The 18,702-nt window shown below is 44.8% G+C and overlaps 2 protein-coding genes across 2 annotated transcripts in view; one reads left to right on the forward strand and one right to left on the reverse strand.

Annotated features, from left to right (window-relative positions):
- chad (chondroadherin) overlaps positions 1 to 18,702 on the reverse strand; it is a 228,688-nt gene that overhangs the window by 40,718 nt on the left and 169,268 nt on the right. The window lies entirely within an intron of this gene.
- The window catches only part of LOC110002839 (PH and SEC7 domain-containing protein 1), a 75,149-nt gene that overhangs the window by 10,079 nt on the left and 46,368 nt on the right, over positions 1 to 18,702 (forward strand). Inside the window, 6 exon segments of the mRNA XM_065949992.1 lie at positions 1,231 to 3,680; positions 4,761 to 4,878; positions 6,132 to 6,669; positions 8,811 to 9,278; positions 15,210 to 15,404; positions 18,160 to 18,240. Coding sequence (XP_065806064.1) covers positions 1,515 to 3,680; positions 4,761 to 4,878; positions 6,132 to 6,669; positions 8,811 to 9,278; positions 15,210 to 15,404; positions 18,160 to 18,240 — 3,566 coding nt within the window. The 5' untranslated portion in view covers positions 1,231 to 1,514.

The following is an 18,702-nucleotide window of genomic DNA, read 5'->3' on the forward strand; positions in this document are numbered from 1 at the left end:
AAACAGAGCAGCTCACCCTTGAAAAATTGAGTTTTGTACACAGTGTGAAAGCAGCTGAAAGTATTGCTGCTTTCAGCCACACCACCAACCCAGCATCCACCTTTAGAAGCTGGAAAGGGCGGTTGGAGCAAAACCGTTGCTCATTGCTCCATTCATTTCTGCATGTGTAAGAAATCTACAAGGAGTGATAAGGTCAAAGCCAATAGAGAACAAACCATATGACGTATTTTTGTAGGCCAGCCCTGAAGTATCATCTCCATGGGGTCTAACCAGAATCCTCCTCTGGGATGTTTTCATTGGATTTTGGATCATTGCATAAAATAATCTCTGTGTTAAACACACGTTTCTGAAGCGTAGGCGTTTTGTTCAGCAGGATAACCTTCACAGATGAACGCCATTTTTATGATGTTTGAAGTTTTAATGCGGCCGACAGAAGTAAAAAGCTAATGTTATGCTAACGCTAACTACACCATGGTCGGATGATTGTGACTTCACTAGCGTTATGCTTCAGACGATCTCCGATAAACTAATCCACGTATCTTTTTGTTTTTGTTTACTAACTTTTGTTTAAATAGTTTACTAACATAATCTTCACCTTAACCTACAGATTAAACCTACAGGAGACATCTCCGACTAGTGAGAGAGTTCCCGCCCTCTGTGTCCGGCGTGATGACCTTTAATGTCCCCGACAACCACTGTAGTCACATTTAGCCGCTTGTTAGCAACCGCCTTTTTAAAGACGAGTAAAAACTTCAAACTTCACAAGTGGAGGTATTACCTAACGTAGTTTATGTGCTCTAACAAAACACCAACATCTCTTCAGCTTGTGTTAACCACAGACCTTATTTCAGGCGTCTAACCACAAACACATTCAAAATCCCCGTTGACTTTTAGACGTTAGACCCCATGGCGCTCGAATGCTAACTTACTTCTGCATTTTAGGATTCCTGTGGCGCTCTATATGCCATACACTAACAATATTCTGCTGCTCCTTATTTTAAAAAGTGTGAAATAACTTTGTTTTGAGTGCCTAATGAAAAACATAATCAGCACAACACCGGCTTTATCTACTGATGGTTCCACACATATCTGACAAAACGTTTGTAATCACAAAAAGAGAAAGTGCAACAAGCGTTTAATATGCATGCGTCACAGGTGCTGAAACACCCTGTATGTGTGTCTCTCCTGAGGATACAACACATAACACATCCTCCTCTCTTTCATTCACAGGTATGAAGAATAGGGAGCTGTCGGAGGCGTCCTCCCATGGGCATGTTTGTCCTCTGGCCGTTCAGCCTGTGTGTCTCTGCTCTGCACACAGACGCTCTGGGAGAGAGAAGAGAGACGGTCTAAAAATAAACTGACACTCACACCAGCAGCAGAAAAAAAGAAGAAGACAAACTAACAACAAATAAATGAGGGCAAAGAAGAGTTCCTCTTGTTGTTCATCTCCGACTCTCTCTCTGTGATCCGTTTCCCGTTTCTCTGTCCTCATTACGGCCTGAGACGAGGTCATGTCCCAGTCTGGAAAAGTCCTTCATTTGTATGTGGAAGTGAGGTCTGCCCCGGATCAGAGCGGAGGCAAAGCGGGGTTTGGGGGAAAGGAAGAAGAAGGGGTTTCTCAGGAGCATTCTGTCAAGGACAATCCTGCAGAGCTCCTGTCTCAGATAGCGAACCAGGCGACCTGCAAGACCGCTGGCAAGACCTCCACGCCTCAGCGTCTGGCTCAGGACTGCACGCACACGCACGGCACATCTCCTTCCAGAAACACGGTCAGCTTCCAGCTCCAGCAGACCAGCAGCTCTCCCAAAGTCACAAAGCGTTGGAGCGCGCCGGGCGATGATGGAGTCAACTCTCCACACATGCAATCCCCTAGAAAGCCCATTGTTCCTAAAACTTCTCCCAACTGCCCAAGGTTAAAAGAGGGCGAGGTCAGCGATGGCAGGCGGTCCGTGGTCACCTTCAGTTACATCGAGAAGTCAAACGTCAAGACCATGGACAGCCCGAGAATGAGGGAGGAGAGGTCCACCACTTGTCACTTTCGCAAAAAAAGACTCAGCGACCCGGTTTGGTTTGGAAGTCCGGATTCATCGTGCAGCTCTAGTCCTAAACTGACTTTCCGATCGCCGGGAAGTCACCAGCGGACGTTCTCTCCCGGGTTCCGCCGAACCCCCTTGGACCCCATTGGGAGGGCGGCTACGCAGCGGGCCGTGGAGGAGTTCGGCTCGCCTCTGCTGAGGATCAAACTCGCCCATGCACTCGAGAGCATACCGTCCTCTAGCTACAGCCAGCAGCCGCGGTGTCAGTCCTGGGCCGGCTCCCCTGTCCAGCGTCAGAACGCCAGCGTCAACCCCAAAGATGATGACTTCACAGATCGGAGCCGGGGCGTTTGCGGCTTCCGGTCCAGTCCGGCATCCTCCAGATCTCCTCATTTTAAACCCGAGGACAGAGCGTCGATAGGAAGTCCGGCAAGCAAAAGACACGTTCACACAGCCTACAACAGAAGCACTTCACCGCAGGGAGCGATCCTTCATCTAGGCAATAATGTCATCGAGGGCTTGAACCAGCTGAGCGACAGTAGATCTTCCTCCGCCACTCAGAGCCCCGAAGTCGCCCGCAGGCTGGCGGAGGAGGCGACCAAAGTGTCCTCTATTTTCACAGAGGCGAGACGGTCCTCGTTGCACAACGCCCTAGGCGAGCCCGTGGGGGAATTCCACACCTCGGCGACAAATGCACAAACGCTCAAGATGAACATCCCTTTAAACGACCAGCAGACGGCAGCGACCGACAACAACGATGATTCTCACCAGCTTGAAAACTCTTTGACCGTGGAGTCTCGGTCGCACGACACAAACTCTCACACTAACTGTGAATCCAAAAAAAAGGTGGAGGGCGATCAGAAATTCCGTCGGCAGAGCTCGGCTTTGTCGGCAGTTCAGAGTTCCCCCGCCATGCCTTCGCGCATCTACCGACCGTCCCACCCTCCCACTGATCTTAGTTCGCCCTTACGGGATCCGAGGTTGTTCCAAGCTGAGATTCGAGCACCTGAAACCCCGACCCTGCATCGCCGTCAGCTCCCGCAGTACACCAGAGAATCCTGGCCCCTGATCCCAGACAAAGGCAGAGACTTGAGCTGCTTGGAGAAAGGGGATTGCACCGAGCTCGCTCGTCGGCTCTTTATCAATCAGAGTGTTGTGGAGGCGCCGGTGAGCTGGACGTCAAGGCTGCACTGGGGGAACGGCGTGGAGGACAGCTCAAGTCCGAGCGCTGAGCCTGACTCTGGGTCTGTCAATAATAATCAGACCAACGAGCGTCGATCCAGTCGCCGGTCGCTGAGTCCCACCGCCCAGCAGAAACGTGCCGAGCAGAGACGGAGGGAGATCCTCCTGCTGGGACCGGTGGCTTTGGACTCTCCAGACGAGGATGAAGGTTGTGATGATGATGAGGAGGAAGAGGAGCAGGGGGATGAGATGGATGGATTCGGGGCGGAGCAGCAGCCGGGCCTGCAGCGGGCGGAAGAGCCTGCAGACGGGGAGCAGAACGGAGGGATGGGAGGGTCGTCGTCCAGGAGCTCCAGCGGGGTGACGGGCAGCTTGGGCGACAGGGACTGTGTTTCCCCCGAGTCCAGTCAGTCCAGTCACCAGAGCAACGAGACCGGGGCTGCAACCTCAGGAATACAGGTGGGCACCCAAAAAGTGAACAAGTGCAGATTTTGTTAAAGGCTTAATATGCGATTTTTCACACTTAAATGTAGAAATGAAGTATATCCTCTGAAAATAACTCTGTGAGTCATGACTGTCTACAATGGGTGTAACACCCGAGTCCCACTGTCTGTGATGTTTTCAGAGTTTTCAGAGTCCTATCTTCAGTTTGTTTACATCGCCTGGACGGCCGGCTGACTCCTCCCCTCACGTATAAAAGTTGTTTAATTGAGGGACTAGAGAAAAGAAGAATAACATACTGTACTCACTGCTTAACTGTGTTTCTAGATCACGCTCATTTCAGGTAAATTTACATGCAGTGTGAAGATACCAGCATAATAAAGATCGCTAGCATTAGCATGCTAACACAACAATGCAGTACAAGTTGTTTTGGTTTCATGCTGGTGCTCAAGGGCGACATCTGCTGGATCAAAAAAAATCACATATAAAGCCTTTAAACTGCATTATTTTTATTATTATTATTATTTATTATTAAAACACTTAAAGGTATCATTTTATATTCTGGAAAATATCTTTATCAGGTAAAACAGATGTCACTTTTTATGAAAGCTGTAAACATATAAGGAGACGTTGTTTTTTTTTTACTGACAGGGCCAAACTAGCGGATTTCCTGTGCCTCTAAACTTTGCTAAGCTTCATGTCTGTAATTACAGACATGAGAGTTACAATTATATTTTCATAAAACCAAACGCTTTCAGTGGTTTGTTGCCAAGAGAGTGATTTATAAAGATGATACCAAACTAGACATGAAACACATTTAGCTTGTCCTAGCAAAAAGACAGAATTAGGGGGAAAATGTTAGCCTGACTGAGCCAGGCTAACAGTCCCCTCTGCTCCCAGTCTTTATGCTAAGCTAAGCTAATCCCTTTTCAGATCAAGGTCAATGTTTACATTAGAGCGGTAATCGTCGCAGCTCACTCGATTAAAGTAAGTCTGACTTTCCTGTTAATGCTTCACTGCAGTGTGTGTCTGTGTGTGTGTGTGTGTGTGTGTGTGTGTGTGTGTGTGTGTGTGTGTGTGTGTGTGTGTATCTTTCAGACGGACAGTGGCTGTGCGGCGCCCGTGCCCTCCCTCCACTGCCAAAGGATCGCTCGTGCCAAGTGGGAGTTTTTGTTCGGGACCCCTGCCGAGGAGGCTGCCAGCAGGGGGGAGAAAAGTGAGAGCATGTCCACCTCAATTTTTGATCCAGTTACCGCTCTTCAGCTTTCATCTCGTACCCAAAGAGGATCTTTTTTATTTCTTCTCTCTCGTTCTTCTCGGGGGGGAAATGTCAGAGGGATCTAAAAGAAATAGAGAAGCCAGTTGAAGTTTAACCGCAGCTTGTCAGAGTCTCATCATTTAGCATCCACTCTCTTTGAAGGGTCACTCTGTGTCAACATCATCCTTGCAGCCCTAAATAGCCACTGTACCACATGTGTATTCATCCACGACTGAAAATAGTCCCCAACAAAACCCACTATCCATCCTGTCCCGGTAACGTTTTAAAAAGTCCCAGTACCCAGCTCCTATGTTGAAACATTTTCATTTTTAGATAATCCAAATCTAAACTCTTGAACTGAGTTTTTAAATTTCCCAGAACGTTTTCTTTATACATTCTTTTAAACTGAATGATAGTTGAGCAGCATTTTAAATGATTATCAAGAGAATATGTTGCGTCATCTATTTGTTATTTTCCTGCAGGATTTCAGAAAACTGTTGGCCTATATATTAAAAAAAAACAATAAGAAGGTGAAGGATGAGGCGAGGAATATGCAAGGTTTAAGCTTGTCTTTTTAATCCCTGTGAGAGGGAAACATTTGTTTTGCAGTCAGCGGTAAAACAAACATGCATCAGGCCGACAGTTAATACATAATTAAAGACACTAGGATAAATAAAAGTCCAATGGACAATTGAAACAAAAGTTTAAAGAAACGGAACAAATTATTTTTCTCAAGTCTTTTTATCCTGCATGCTGGCAGGAGGAATCTGAGGCCGGACGGAGATCCAGCCTGCCAGCATGCAGCACAAAGAGACCGCTGCTGCCTGACGCCAGAACCAGCGCCACCCCCATTCATTCATACATTTCATCTGGACAATGACACTCACCAATATTGGTTATACTTGCAGATTTGCACTATAGAAGACTGGACTGTCTGCGCCCGCTGAGTGTCCTTAACTTAACTTGAGAAAGTAGTTGTTGGTATATTTGGGAATAAATGAAGGTGTGTTGTATTTTGAGATTAAAAACCAAAATCAGAAAAAAAAAGATGGCTGATCAGACGTTTCATGCAATCTTGCAGAACATCAAAGTTGTTTGATTCCTCTCCTCTGATGTGGACTAAACTTTGGAGGAAGTTAAATACCTACATGTGTTTTTTTTCTGTCCAGTTACACGGGGTATCACTGATGTTTACTTCTCTCCTCCTGCAGATTCTCTGGAAACCTCCACAGCTCCTCCCAGCGGTAACTCCAGCGAGTCTCCCACCCCGACTCCTCCCTCCTCCCTGCCTCTGCTCTCCGCCAATCACGAGGTGCATCACGTGGAGGTCGAGCTGCTGACCCCTCCCCCGGCCGTCATCGGGACTTCGCCCAAAACCGGAATCATCCGCCGCACTTTAAAGTACTCGGAAACCGACCTGGACGCTGTCCCACTGCGCTGCTACAGAGAGACGGACATCGACGAGGTGCTGCTGGCCGAGCAGGAGGACGCTGACTCGGCGTTTGGGAGTAACCGCAGCGTTCAGGGCACGTCGGGGGCCGGCAGCAGCCCTCTGGGGGGTCTGGTATATGGGAGGACAGGAAGGGAGGAAGCAGAGGAGGAGAGGCTGGAGGAGGAAGACGAGGAAGATGAGGAAGAAGATGAGGAAGAAATGGTGAGCTGGGCCAGTGTGAGGATGCAAGGAGACAACAGGAAGCAGCAGTTTGCAGCTGAGGAGGAGCCGGAGGTGTTCGGTCACCTGCTGAAGAGGTTAACATGAAACACACACACTCCCCACAGAATGCAAAATGCATATAAGAGGTGGAAGCAGCCTCTGGTTTCCATAGTGACGATGTGGAAGTCTTGTCTTCCTGATAGGCAGCAGGGGGTGACTCCACTCGTTCCAAAAATAAGTTTCAGTATATGAAAGGCTGACATTTGGGGTAAGGGGAGAGAAGAAGTGTGAGCACAACAGGAAATATTCAGGAAAGTTATCACACATCTGGTGGCCTCTCCTTCACATGTAAAGAAGCTTTTTCTGTTTCAGTATGTTCTCAGTAACACGTTCCTTCATACTGTGACTACATGCATTTACATGTAGCATTGATATAAAGGCAAAGAAAAATAGTCCTGGTTGACCTGAAATGTTCTCGGTTTTTCAGGAGTGCATGTGTGAAAACATCCTGAAGCTCACATACGAGCTTGAAGAACAAAGATTGTATATAAGAAATGGACGTTACCTCTGGTTTCCAAAGGAATGATAATGAAAAAAAAGCTGCATTCCTTCTAATAGCCAGCAGGAACATCACCTACATCAGTGCTTCCCAAAGTGTGGGCAGTGGCCCCCTGGTGGGCCGTGTGGGTACTGCAGGTGGGCCAAGAAACGCCCCCCACCAAGTATAAAAATAAAAGAAATATCACAATAATGATGATTTAACCCTTTAAATGATTAGTAAGGCTTATCATAACTATTCATGGACATCATGTTTACTAAACTTTTGTGTCTCTCTTGCCATAAGATCATGTTGTCCAATATTTTACCCTTCACTGAAAGTGATAGCTGTAGTCATAATTTTTATTTTGTAACGGGCCTCGGGGTACTTTTGTATTTCAAAGTGGGTCAGTCTTAGGTTTGGGAAAGGCTGACCTAGATGATAAAGCAGACCTGACCATGTGTGTCCACCCTGGCGTCCAAATACGGTCACTTCTGACTCCAAAGTAACCAACATGGCGTCTGCGAAAAATGCTGAACTCAAGGCCTCAAAAAGGGGGACGATGTCGCTGTGGTTATGTTCACACATTTCATAGTCTTTTCTGTAAACACACAGAAGTTCACTAACACTCTGGTGAAGAAGGATTTTAACTCTGACCCACATTTTGATCTGAATTTGGATCTCACTCATAACCTATTTTTTCAGATAACTCATAAACAGGAATGGTGGCGTTCATGTATGACATTTTCGAGATCATTTTTTGACATGCAGGCCCGGATATTTTCAGGAACTTTCCATTCACACATGCACCTTACATTACAAATACTCTGTTGGGTTTAGGAGAGGGGGGGCTGCTGGGTAGCAAATGTAACAGGAGGAGGGTTTTTTATTAGCGGTGACTGTTTCTGACCTTCCTACAATTCTACAATTCACTTAGCAGACGCTTTTATCCAAAGCGACGTACATCAGAGAGTAAGAACAACACAAGCAAGGATCTAGAAAAAAGGGAACAATGTGAGTAAGAGCAAACGATCAGCTTTGAGTCTGATTGGACACACAGGTGCTGACAGGAAGTGACCAGAGGCAAAGCACAACATTGAGGGCAGTTCTTGAGAGCTCTAATCAGTATAGAAACCATCTTATAAGTCATCGTTATCAAACAAAAACCATCGTCATTACCATCATCATCATCAATAATATGGAGACCATCATCATTAAGTTAGTAGGTATTCATGAAAGAGCTGGGTCTTTAGCTTTTTCTTAAAGGTGCAGAGGGACCCTGCAGATCAAATGGAGTTTGGAAGTTCATTCCACCACCGGGGGGCGACAGAGGAGAAGAGTCTCGTCAGCGTCTTAGGACCCTGTTGTGAAGGTTGGATCAGACGCCTTTCATTGGCAGAGCGTAGTGGGGCGGGAGGGAGTGTAGACCTGGATCAGAGAGTTAAAGTAAGGAGGAGACGTTTTGTAAGCGAGCAGCAGAGTTTTAAATTTGATGCGAGACAAACACAAGAGGAAACTCGCTCGCCCTGAATGTGAAAATGCTTTGTTCACACATCGACTCTCTAACAGTTTTACATCAAAGACAGACTTTATAAAATAAATGATCATGGTTCCTTTTTGTTTCCGACACATTAAAACGTCTGTTCAAAGTCAGCTGTGTTACTTCAGAGTTTTTCAAATCTCTCTCTCTCCGTCCAGACCGATGGAAACGTTTTTCGACAACCACCACCCGGCCCTCAAATCCCCCATCCTGGTCTCCGGTCCTCGTTTGGCCGCGGAGGACACCTTCAGCCGCCACTTTGAGAGCATCATGGAGTCCCACCGCGCCAAGGGGACGTCGTACAACAGCCTGGACAGCGAGGAGCTGCTCACCTCCAGCACCCAAACCGTCCTGACCTTTGACCTGCCCACACTGACGCCCGCCATCCACGCTCCAGTGTGCCAGAGCGCGAGGCAGATCGTGCAGCTCAGCTTCGCCCCGCTGGCGCACGACGAGAGGCCGAGCCTGTCCGATTCCATCTTCGAGGTGATGGGGGACTCGGACGCCACCAGAGCGCCCTCCAGCGAGAGGCTGAGCAGCGGGTCGGACGACACGCCGCGCAGAGGGCGGGAGTGCTCTCAGCTGGGGAGCAGCTGGTACAGCAACCTGTCGTTCTCGTTACCAAGGTGAGCGAACAACACGCCGGGTAGTCTCGATCTATGTTACTGTTAGCATGACAGGCGCTAACCCTGCACGCACCGACCTTTATGACCACCAGTTAGCAGGATGGACTCTGCGAGTGGTTGCCATGGTTACTTCTTCTTCTCTCTCTTTCCACCATCAGTCGTATTTATGATCAGCAGAGCTCAGTGAAATGTTTGTTTGGCTCATAAAAACAAAAATAACCTTCATGTCGACTTGTTTCAGTCGACTGAAGTCATAACTGATGACGTCATTAAGGTTCATTTTGTGATCGCCTCCTCGTCTAAGGTCAGCTCGCCGTTAATGGACCGTCTCTCCAGAGCGTCTCCGTCTGTGTCGCTCTCCTCGCAGCACAGAGCGATGCTGCAGAGCCCAGAGTGAAGGTCGCTACAAGGCTACGTCTGTGGTCCCTCTGCTGTGTGTGTGTGTGTGTGTGCGTGTGTGTCTGTGTGTGTGTGTGCGTGTGTGTGTGTGTGTGTGTGTGTGTGTGTGTGTGTGTGTGTGTGTGTGTGTGTGTGTGTGTGTGATGTCGAGGTATGTTAGTCTGAAGCAGATGGCTGCTGCAGGGACTCACCTTGACTATCTGAGTCCCAAAGACTTCTCTTTAACTCCTTGTGGACTCCCAGCTGCAGCACATGAAACTTTAATCATCAGATATCCTTCATCTTAGCAGGATATTAACTTTCTTCATAACATCTTCCATTCTGCAACTTATTATATATCATTCAATTTGATTAAATTCAAAGTCTAGCAGAAAACCTGAAACATCAGTCAGTCGGTCTGTGCAGTGTTTTGAAAATGACTGCACCAGTGCTTCTTCTTCTTCTTCTTCTTCTTCTTCTTCTTCTTCTACTGTGGGACGTTGAGGTAGATGATTCTGTGAATGTCATCCTAACTTACTGTGACATCACTGCAGAGGGAGAGCGACTGCATGGGTCGGCCACCTCGTTGTTGTGAACACTAGGTGGTGGTAGAGGACAGCTATCATGCTGTACTGTGATTTTTTTGACGAGAGAGACTTTCAGGGGGATTCTGATGTCTCTGATGTTTTTTGGGGAGTGAGGGTGAGAGAGGGTGGCAGACCAAACCTCTCCATTTTTCAAAAGCATCTCCAATATTGATCCTAGTTTGAGCACGTTTCTGCTCGTGGAGCTTATTAGAAACATGCAGAGGCTTTTTAGGTCGGGTACAATCACTTCTATCTGAACCACTTCTCTTGCCCGCTTCCATCGCTGCAACACCTGTTGACCTGATAACTGCTCTCATATCTGACAAACTGAGGGGCGTCCAAAACGGCCGTGTGGGGGGGGGGGGTCACCTTAAAAGCGTCTACCTTCTCTGGTCCAAACAAATCCAGAGCATTCAGGAGCAGAATCTAAAGTTAGAAGGAGGACATACTGGCTGCTGCATTGTTGTCAGAGAAGCCAGCACTTCAACATAGCATGTTTCCTTAATGATCAGATAGTGAGATACCTTTATCATCTCATCCTTTAAGACCAGATACATGGTGACTGCTTGTAAAGGTAAGGGGTAAAGGGTAAGTCTCCAGGAAATGAATTCAAGCCTGTAAATAAAGTGAAAATACACCAAAAGTAGCCAAAAGTAAATGTAATTCATTCAAGTGACACACTCAGGGTCTGAAAGGAAACAGCCTCATTCTGCTCTCCTTTGTCCTATTTGTGTGACTCTTTAAAACACACACTCACATTGTTTTCTCTCCCCGCTTCCTGATTAAAACTCTTTCTTTGAGGAACCAAATCACACTGGACCAGCTCAGGTGAAAATGTTTGCTCTGCACAGATCTTATCACAGGTTTTTCTAAACAGGCTCAAACTCTGGCAGTCCTGCAGCAGCCGAGGAATCCAGGAGCGAGACGACCAGACAAATATTTCTGAAGGCTTGTCCATACTTTGATAACAGTTGGAATTTCAGCCCCCCTCCTCCTCCTCCTCCTCCTTCTTCCCCTCGCATCAGCCTTTTCAGAAGCTGTACTATCAGACAGTGGGCTCATTGTGCAGAGAGCTGCTCGCTGCACTGAGACGGGGTTGTAATTATGTGAGGGATACCGTTAAAAGCAGACGCTGACACTGAGTACATTCTACCCAGGAACCTTTGCAAACAGGTGGTGGTTACGAAAAAAACTCCTGCAGGCTCTGATGCAAAGTGTGTGCTGTAAACAGACTTTCACAAAGGCTGCAGATGCTTTTTTTTTTATTCCCCCCCAGGCAGAGAAAACAGTTCAGAGGCACACACACCCAAACGCAACATCCAGTCAAAACCTGACACCTCAAAGCTTTGTTTTCTCTGAAGGTGAGACCACAAACAAGGTGGGCTGGAATTTGTACTACACACCCAAAGGATGCACGGACAGAGTGTGAAATCGGAGAGGGAAAAAGGGAGGGAGATTTTTTTTAGGCGATACACAAGCCAAGTTTCATGCCATGCTTTCAATCCAAGGTCAGTGGGGGACAGTGAGAGTTTACGCAGAGAGGGAGGGAGGAGGGGGAAGAAGAGGGAACAGAAACAACAGCAAACAGACTCAGAGAAGGGGAGGCACTGCGGGACAAACAGCTCTCTAAGTTTTCTTTTTTTGGGGGGGGGAAGGAGGCACGCTGTGAAGATCGAATGACAGCAAACACACAGAGAGAGAGAGAGAGAGAGAGAGAGGGAGAGAGAGAGAGGGAGAGAGGGAGGGAGAGAGAGAGAGAGGGAGAGAGAGAGAGAGAGAGAGAGAGAGAGAGAGGGAGGGAGAGAGAGAGAGAGAGAGAGAGAGAGAGAGAGAGAGAGAGAGAGAGAACTCATGAGACTCCAGAAAGACCAAGCAAGAGGAATGTTAGGAGCACATTTCAGGTGATCCCTCAGCTTTAGTTGGAGCTCTCTTTTTGGGGCTGGATGGTGATGCGTTCAGGGAACCAGGCCAGGAGGAGAGGCGGAGGAGGGGTGAATCGGACAAGTAGTAGTCGCAGGCAAGGTGTCGGTCAGGGGACGCCGTCTGTTTTCTGCTGTGACGGTTCATCTGCAGCTGGAGAGGAGAGGTTTTTATCAATGAGGCGGTCTTGTCACAGGTACGTCCCCAACCAGGAAGCTGTGTCACCTGTGTACTCGGTGTATCAGAGGGTGTGAATATCATGTTTTGCCAGAGGGAAAAATCACATGTCCCTTGTTTGGGTGTCAGAATTCATGCAGGCTGAGTTCTTGAGCTTCTTTTACATTTATCTGCTGGACCACTTTGGACCCAAACGCCTCTGAATTACTCTGAAATATTGTGTTCGCTGTGCACTCATTTAGCTGGGCTTTAGCAACATTAGCATCAAGCAACTTGGAATGGGAACCCTGCTGTGTCTGTCCACCTTTCTTGTTCTTTTTGTTGTTGTTTTTTGGACTTATTTTAACAATGAGAATGTTTATGATAAATAAAATCTTGTGCCATTGTGGTAACAAAGTTAGTACTAACTATACAAGCTATCAAAACAACATCAAAGTTGTACTTGCTTAGCAAGACAGTGTGGTGAATAAAGTTGGGAATCAGGTAGGAAGAGTTTGTCGGGCTCCACGGTCAGCCTCTTTGAAGACAACAGCCTCTGTACATGTGGTATGCAAACTAACCACTAGGCCACCTGTGCCCCCTTTTACACTTTCCAAAATAGCGCAATCTTCACAACTTTTTCAAGAATTGGCGCAAAACTTTTATACAGGCGTGCAAAGCCTCCAGAGGAATAACGTTTAAAATCAACATTTGTGAGATGTTTGTGTTTTTTTTTTTCCTTTTAGAGAAATGTCTGATAACATTAAATACCCAGCCAACAAATATGGTGCAGACATTTCCTGGTTCCCAGAGGACATAGCCTACACTTTGGAGACTTTCTGCCTCACCTCATGGCTCTTCTTGGAGTCGAGGTTTCTGCGCTTTGTATTTCAAAACGTCTCAGCACCAACTGGAAGTAAACGCCATGAAACGTGTCGTATTCATTGACGTTGACGACCTCCTGACATCTTCGCCAGCACCACCATCATCTAAAAAGTTTGTATTCGTCCAGTCGAACGTCTCAACAGTCATCATTCCCAGAGGGTTAAATCTCAGCTCTGACTGAACCTCGGCAACAACATGCACATTTGTTCAGCAGGCCTACTTGAGTAAATTCACATACCCTGATGCTGCTTCTTGTGTCCGGCTGTAATAATTATAATAATACATTTTATTTAAAGGCGCCTTTCAAAACTCTCAAGGTCACCTCACACAGCAGAGATAAAAACAACAAAGTAACAACACAACGATAAAATTGACATTAAAAACACAAATGTCCAGGATGTAAAGGAGTTATGAGACCGGATGGAGAATGATCAGACTGAATATGCCGGTTTTAAAAAAGATGTGTTTTGAGATGAGATTGAAATTGGAGAGAGAGTCAGCTGTAGTTAATCTTGTGTCTGTGTTTCCTCAGAACATTGTGAAATGAAAGGTGGTCATTGAGCTCTCACAGTGTCTGCTCGTGTACATTATGAAGATGTGTAAAGTGTGGGAAGCAGAGCCTGCTGCACTGTGGGGTCTTCTTGGCTCCGTCCCTCATGCTGAGCAGCTCTGCTTGTTTAGGAAGTGTTTTCCTTCCCCCCTCTTTCTTTGAGTCTTTGAATCCCGCTCTCAGCTGTTTGGACTGCCATTGTTTTCCTCTGGACGGCGTGCGTGACCAGAATCGTCACACAGCGCTCGTCAAATGTCAGCATCATAACTAGACTCGGAGAACCTCGCTCCCGCTCATCCATATTCAAACAGGAGCCAGAAGAAGTAGCTCAGAGTGACATAACATGCTTAAATGATGATCACAGGATGATTCAGATGTAATAAGTTTCCTCTTCTGAACGGGTTGAAGGAGCTTAATGAGAGCGATAAGGAGAGAGTGAGGGAGGCTGCAGAAAGAGATTTATCACAGAGAGTTTAATCCTGCAAAGTTTGCTCCAATATAAAAAGGATTTTCATACTTTCTTGTTGAACTTGATGCTAAATGAAGACAAAATATGGGCGTCATTCACTCCTGCAAATTCTCGATGCACTTTTTTACAGTTTGGATATTTTTAAAATTTGATTTTAAATGTTTGGATAAAGTTATTTTACAGAATTTTATTTTCTTGATTGATACCTATATGAGCTGTTTTTATCGTTTTGGCAAAAATACATATTGCAATACTCACTTTTAACCAGCAGAGGGTGCTGTCTACTATTTTGTTTCAGACTGTCTGACATTAAAGTCTTATTAATCATCCATCATGTGTTAAAATTCCTCCATTTGGGGGTGCCAGTAGTGGAGTGGTTAGTGTGTGTGCCCCATGTACGGAGGCTGGAGTCCTCCAAGTGGGTGGCCTGGGTTTGAACCTGACTTGTGGCTTGTGGCTTTTCCTGCACTCTCTCTCTCTCTCTCTCTCTCTCCTGATTTCTTTTTTTGAAGATGTATTTTTGGCCGTTTTGTCCCTTTATTGTAGAGACAGGACAGTGGATAGAGTCAGAAATCAGGGAGAGAGAGGGTGGGGAATGACATGCGGGAAAGGAGCCAGAGGTTGGATTTGAACCTGGGCCGCCTGTTTGGTGGACTACAGCCTCCGTACATTGGGCGTGCGCACTAACCACTGCACCACTAGCGCCCCCTCTCTCCTGATTTATTTTTTCCTGCATTATTTAATTATTGATAAACTTGAGATATTAGTTTTTACTCCAGCATCATTCTTTCTTCTCCTTCTGATCCTTTTTCTCTTTCCTTTTTAATTATTTACCGATCGACTCCAGTCGTCCCAGTTTCCACTCGACAGCTCAAAATGTTCATTTCCAATCCTTCCCTTTCTTCAGATATCCTGTCACTCCGTCTATTTTAGTCTGATCTTAATAACTGATCACCTCCCCTCTCTCTCTGATTCCGCCCTCTCAGCAGGGACAAGGCCCGCCTGGCGACAGACTCGGAGCTGGATCAGGACCTGAGTGAGCGGCTCGGTCTGGGCAGCAGCGACACCCTCACCAACGGCAGCAACCGTGCCGACGTGGCGGCCGCCAAACGCCTGGCCAAACGCCTCTTCAACTTGGACGGCTTCAGGAAGTCCGATGTGGCGCGACACCTCAGCAAAAAGTGAGCTGCTCGTTGTTCATGTTTGTATTTTGTATTCTTTATTAATTCCCGCGGGAATTACAAAAAAATCAAAGAGGGTTTGGACTCTTTCTCAAACACATGCTGCAAATACACACATGCTGCAAATACACACATGCTGCAAATACACACATGATGCAAATACACACATGATGCAAATACACACATGATGCAAATACACACGATGCAAATACACACGATGCAAATACACACATGCTGCAAATACACACACGTTTCAAATACACACATGCTGCAAATACACACATGCTGCAAATACACACATGATGCAAATACACACATGATGCAAATACACACATGCTGCAAATACACACATGCTGCAAATACACACATGCTGCAAATACACACATGCTGCAAATACACACATGATGCAAATACACACATGATGCAAATACACACATGATGCAAATACACACATGCTGCAAATACACACATGATGCAAATACACACATGATGCAAATACACACATGATGCAAATACACACATGATGCAAATACACACATGATGCAAATACACACATGCTGCAAATACACACATGATGCAAATACACACACGTTTCAAATACACACATGCTGCAAATACACACATGATGCAAATACACACATGATGCAAATACACACATGCTGCAAATACACACATGTTGCAAATACACACATGCACAAACAGGAGCTGTGGACATGAGGGGAGAGATGTCAGAGTGGAGCTGCTACACGGGGAATTCACTTATTGCACTTCAGCTTTTTGCTCAAAAATAACCTGTAACAGATTCTTCTTTTTAGCATCATCGCTGTTTGTTGTTTCTGAATTGAAAGCTCATGAACACTCAGTATAGAATAGAATAGATGTTTATTGCCATTTGCACAGGTACAGGTCAGTACAGGTACATTGGAATTTGTGTGTGTTTCTCCCTGAGTCAGCTTCTACAAAAAAGTTTAAATTATATATAAAATAGAATTATAAGAACAAAAGAGTAGAAAAGTACAAATAAAATAAAAAAAGTTGTAGTAACAGCTAAGTGATTTAAAATAAACTGTACAGAAGTTATACACTGATTAAAGCAAAGATATAATACAAAACAATAACAGGGGGAACACTGTACAATGAAATTAAAATATAAATATGTTTTCTTGTCTCTACTTTCTACATCTTTTATTGCACCTCAGGTTATTGCACACATATTTTTCACATTATATAATTACATTGTTTTTTGTAGTTGAAGTTGGAAGAGCGACTGTAATGTTTGGTCTCTGTAAGAGTTCTACCTGCTTTCTTTGTTTTATTATTAGTCCATTTATTGAACATGTTAAGATGTTAAAAAAACAAAAAAACAAAAACGGGATCCTCAGGATCAATAGCAAAAAGTAAATAACTCAAATAATATAGTTCATGTTCAAAAGGGATAGGAAGACGTTAAAAACTTTTCTGATTATTTTTATGCATTATTCACAGAAAAATAAGAATGTCATTTTTATTTTTTTTATTTTTTTTTACAATTCTTTATTTAGAGGATGGTTGAGAACAATTTACAGACAGTAGGCCATGCAGTTACAGAGGGTTTAAAGGGTCCACAGTGAACGTCTGCAGCAAACATAGACTAGATAATCTTGAAACTCTTTTTCCTCCTTTTCTTTTTTTTTAACAATATGTACCTTATTACTCTATAACTATATACAGTAAGAATGTCATTTTTCATCCGTCAGTGTATGATGTTGGACTTGTTGGACCAAAACAAATCAAGTTTTTAGACAAATAACAACAAAATAATGGGAAGAGATTAACCAAAACCATCAGACAAAGAAATAACCAAATGGAAAACAGAAAATCAGAAAATCAGAAAATCTCCGCTCCAGCTCATCTTTTTTTTTTTTATCAGGGAGGTCATACATAGTCCAGAATTCAAAAGATGTGCACAAATCACTTCAAACACACAGATGTATGACAAGTATATGATGATAAAGACATCATGCAGGTAAGTGTATCAGGCCATCTCTCAACAAAAAAATATAAATCTTCCAGCTGTTGCTCTCCCTTTTCATTTTACTTTACAACAAAATCTAAACATCACTCCAGCTCGTATCTGTTCAACATTTCACTCCTGAAGAGTTGTAAAGTGTCTTGAGGTTACATTAGTTATGAATCAGTGCTCTACAAACAAAATGATCGACATGCAGGAACAATAAAAGCGTGATGACGAACACGTTCAGCACTCTTAAACTGCAGCATATGTTGTTTGTTAAAAGCTCCATGTGTTGTGTCTTCTGTTTATTTCATGGATGCGCCTGCTCTTCCATGTTCTCGTACAGTTCCTGTGTGACGCTCTGGTTTCTGTTTCTGTGTCCATCTTCATTCTCCTCGTGCTCTGCAGCTCCGTCAGTCTGTCAGCCGCCTGCTCGTTCTGATGACAGAGAATTCTGTATTAAAGGGTTTCCTCCCTCTCTGACAGATGCACCCTCCTGTGAATCTTTTCCCTTCTTTTCTTTTTTTTTAAATCCTGGCCTCCGGTCTGCGTCTCCAGTTGGCTCCACTCTCTCACTGATTGACTGACAGATCAAACTGAGGCCATTCACTGAACGGAGGAAGCTGCTGTTTTGAACGTTTTCGACGGGATGTTTTGAGCTTTTGAATTCACCAAAGTGCTCCGTGCCTTTTATCTCTCCTTCCTATTGTTTTTGTTTTCCCTCCTAACGTGTTATTCTTTATTTTGTGTGTCCGTCCACAGCAACGATTTCAGCCGGATGGTAGCAGAAGAGTATCTGAGTTTCTTCAACTTCACAGGCCTCTCTCTTGATCAAGCACTGAGGTGAGAACACAGACAATAAAGCATTTTAAACACATGTTGAAATACTCATATTTAATATATGTTTCATGTTAGTGTGAGGCAAAGATTGTAAAATATTCCTACAGGTTTCTTTTAGCTCGTAAATAATGCCAAAAAACTGCATTATTAAAAAATCTCCTTACCTCTAGCAAGTATTTTTACATTCAGTTGACAAGCCTGAATAAATGCTGTATTTAATTTTTTTTTTTTTTCACCAGTAAGAATGTTAAGTTAAATCCTTGATGTATAAATCTTTACAAATCTTTTTTATATATTCTAAGTGCTTATTTACTATGTATCTATTCTTATATTGCTATATTTGATCTGATAACCTGCTGCTGTAACACAACAATTTCCCAGTTTGGGATCAATAAAGTCATTCTATTCTAAAAAAGCATGAAGTAGTGGATTCTCTCCACTGTTGAACACTGCCCCCTAGAGGAC

This window comes from Labrus bergylta, chromosome 21 (genome assembly GCF_963930695.1).
Source record: "Labrus bergylta chromosome 21, fLabBer1.1, whole genome shotgun sequence".
NCBI lineage: Eukaryota > Metazoa > Chordata > Actinopteri > Labriformes > Labridae > Labrus > Labrus bergylta.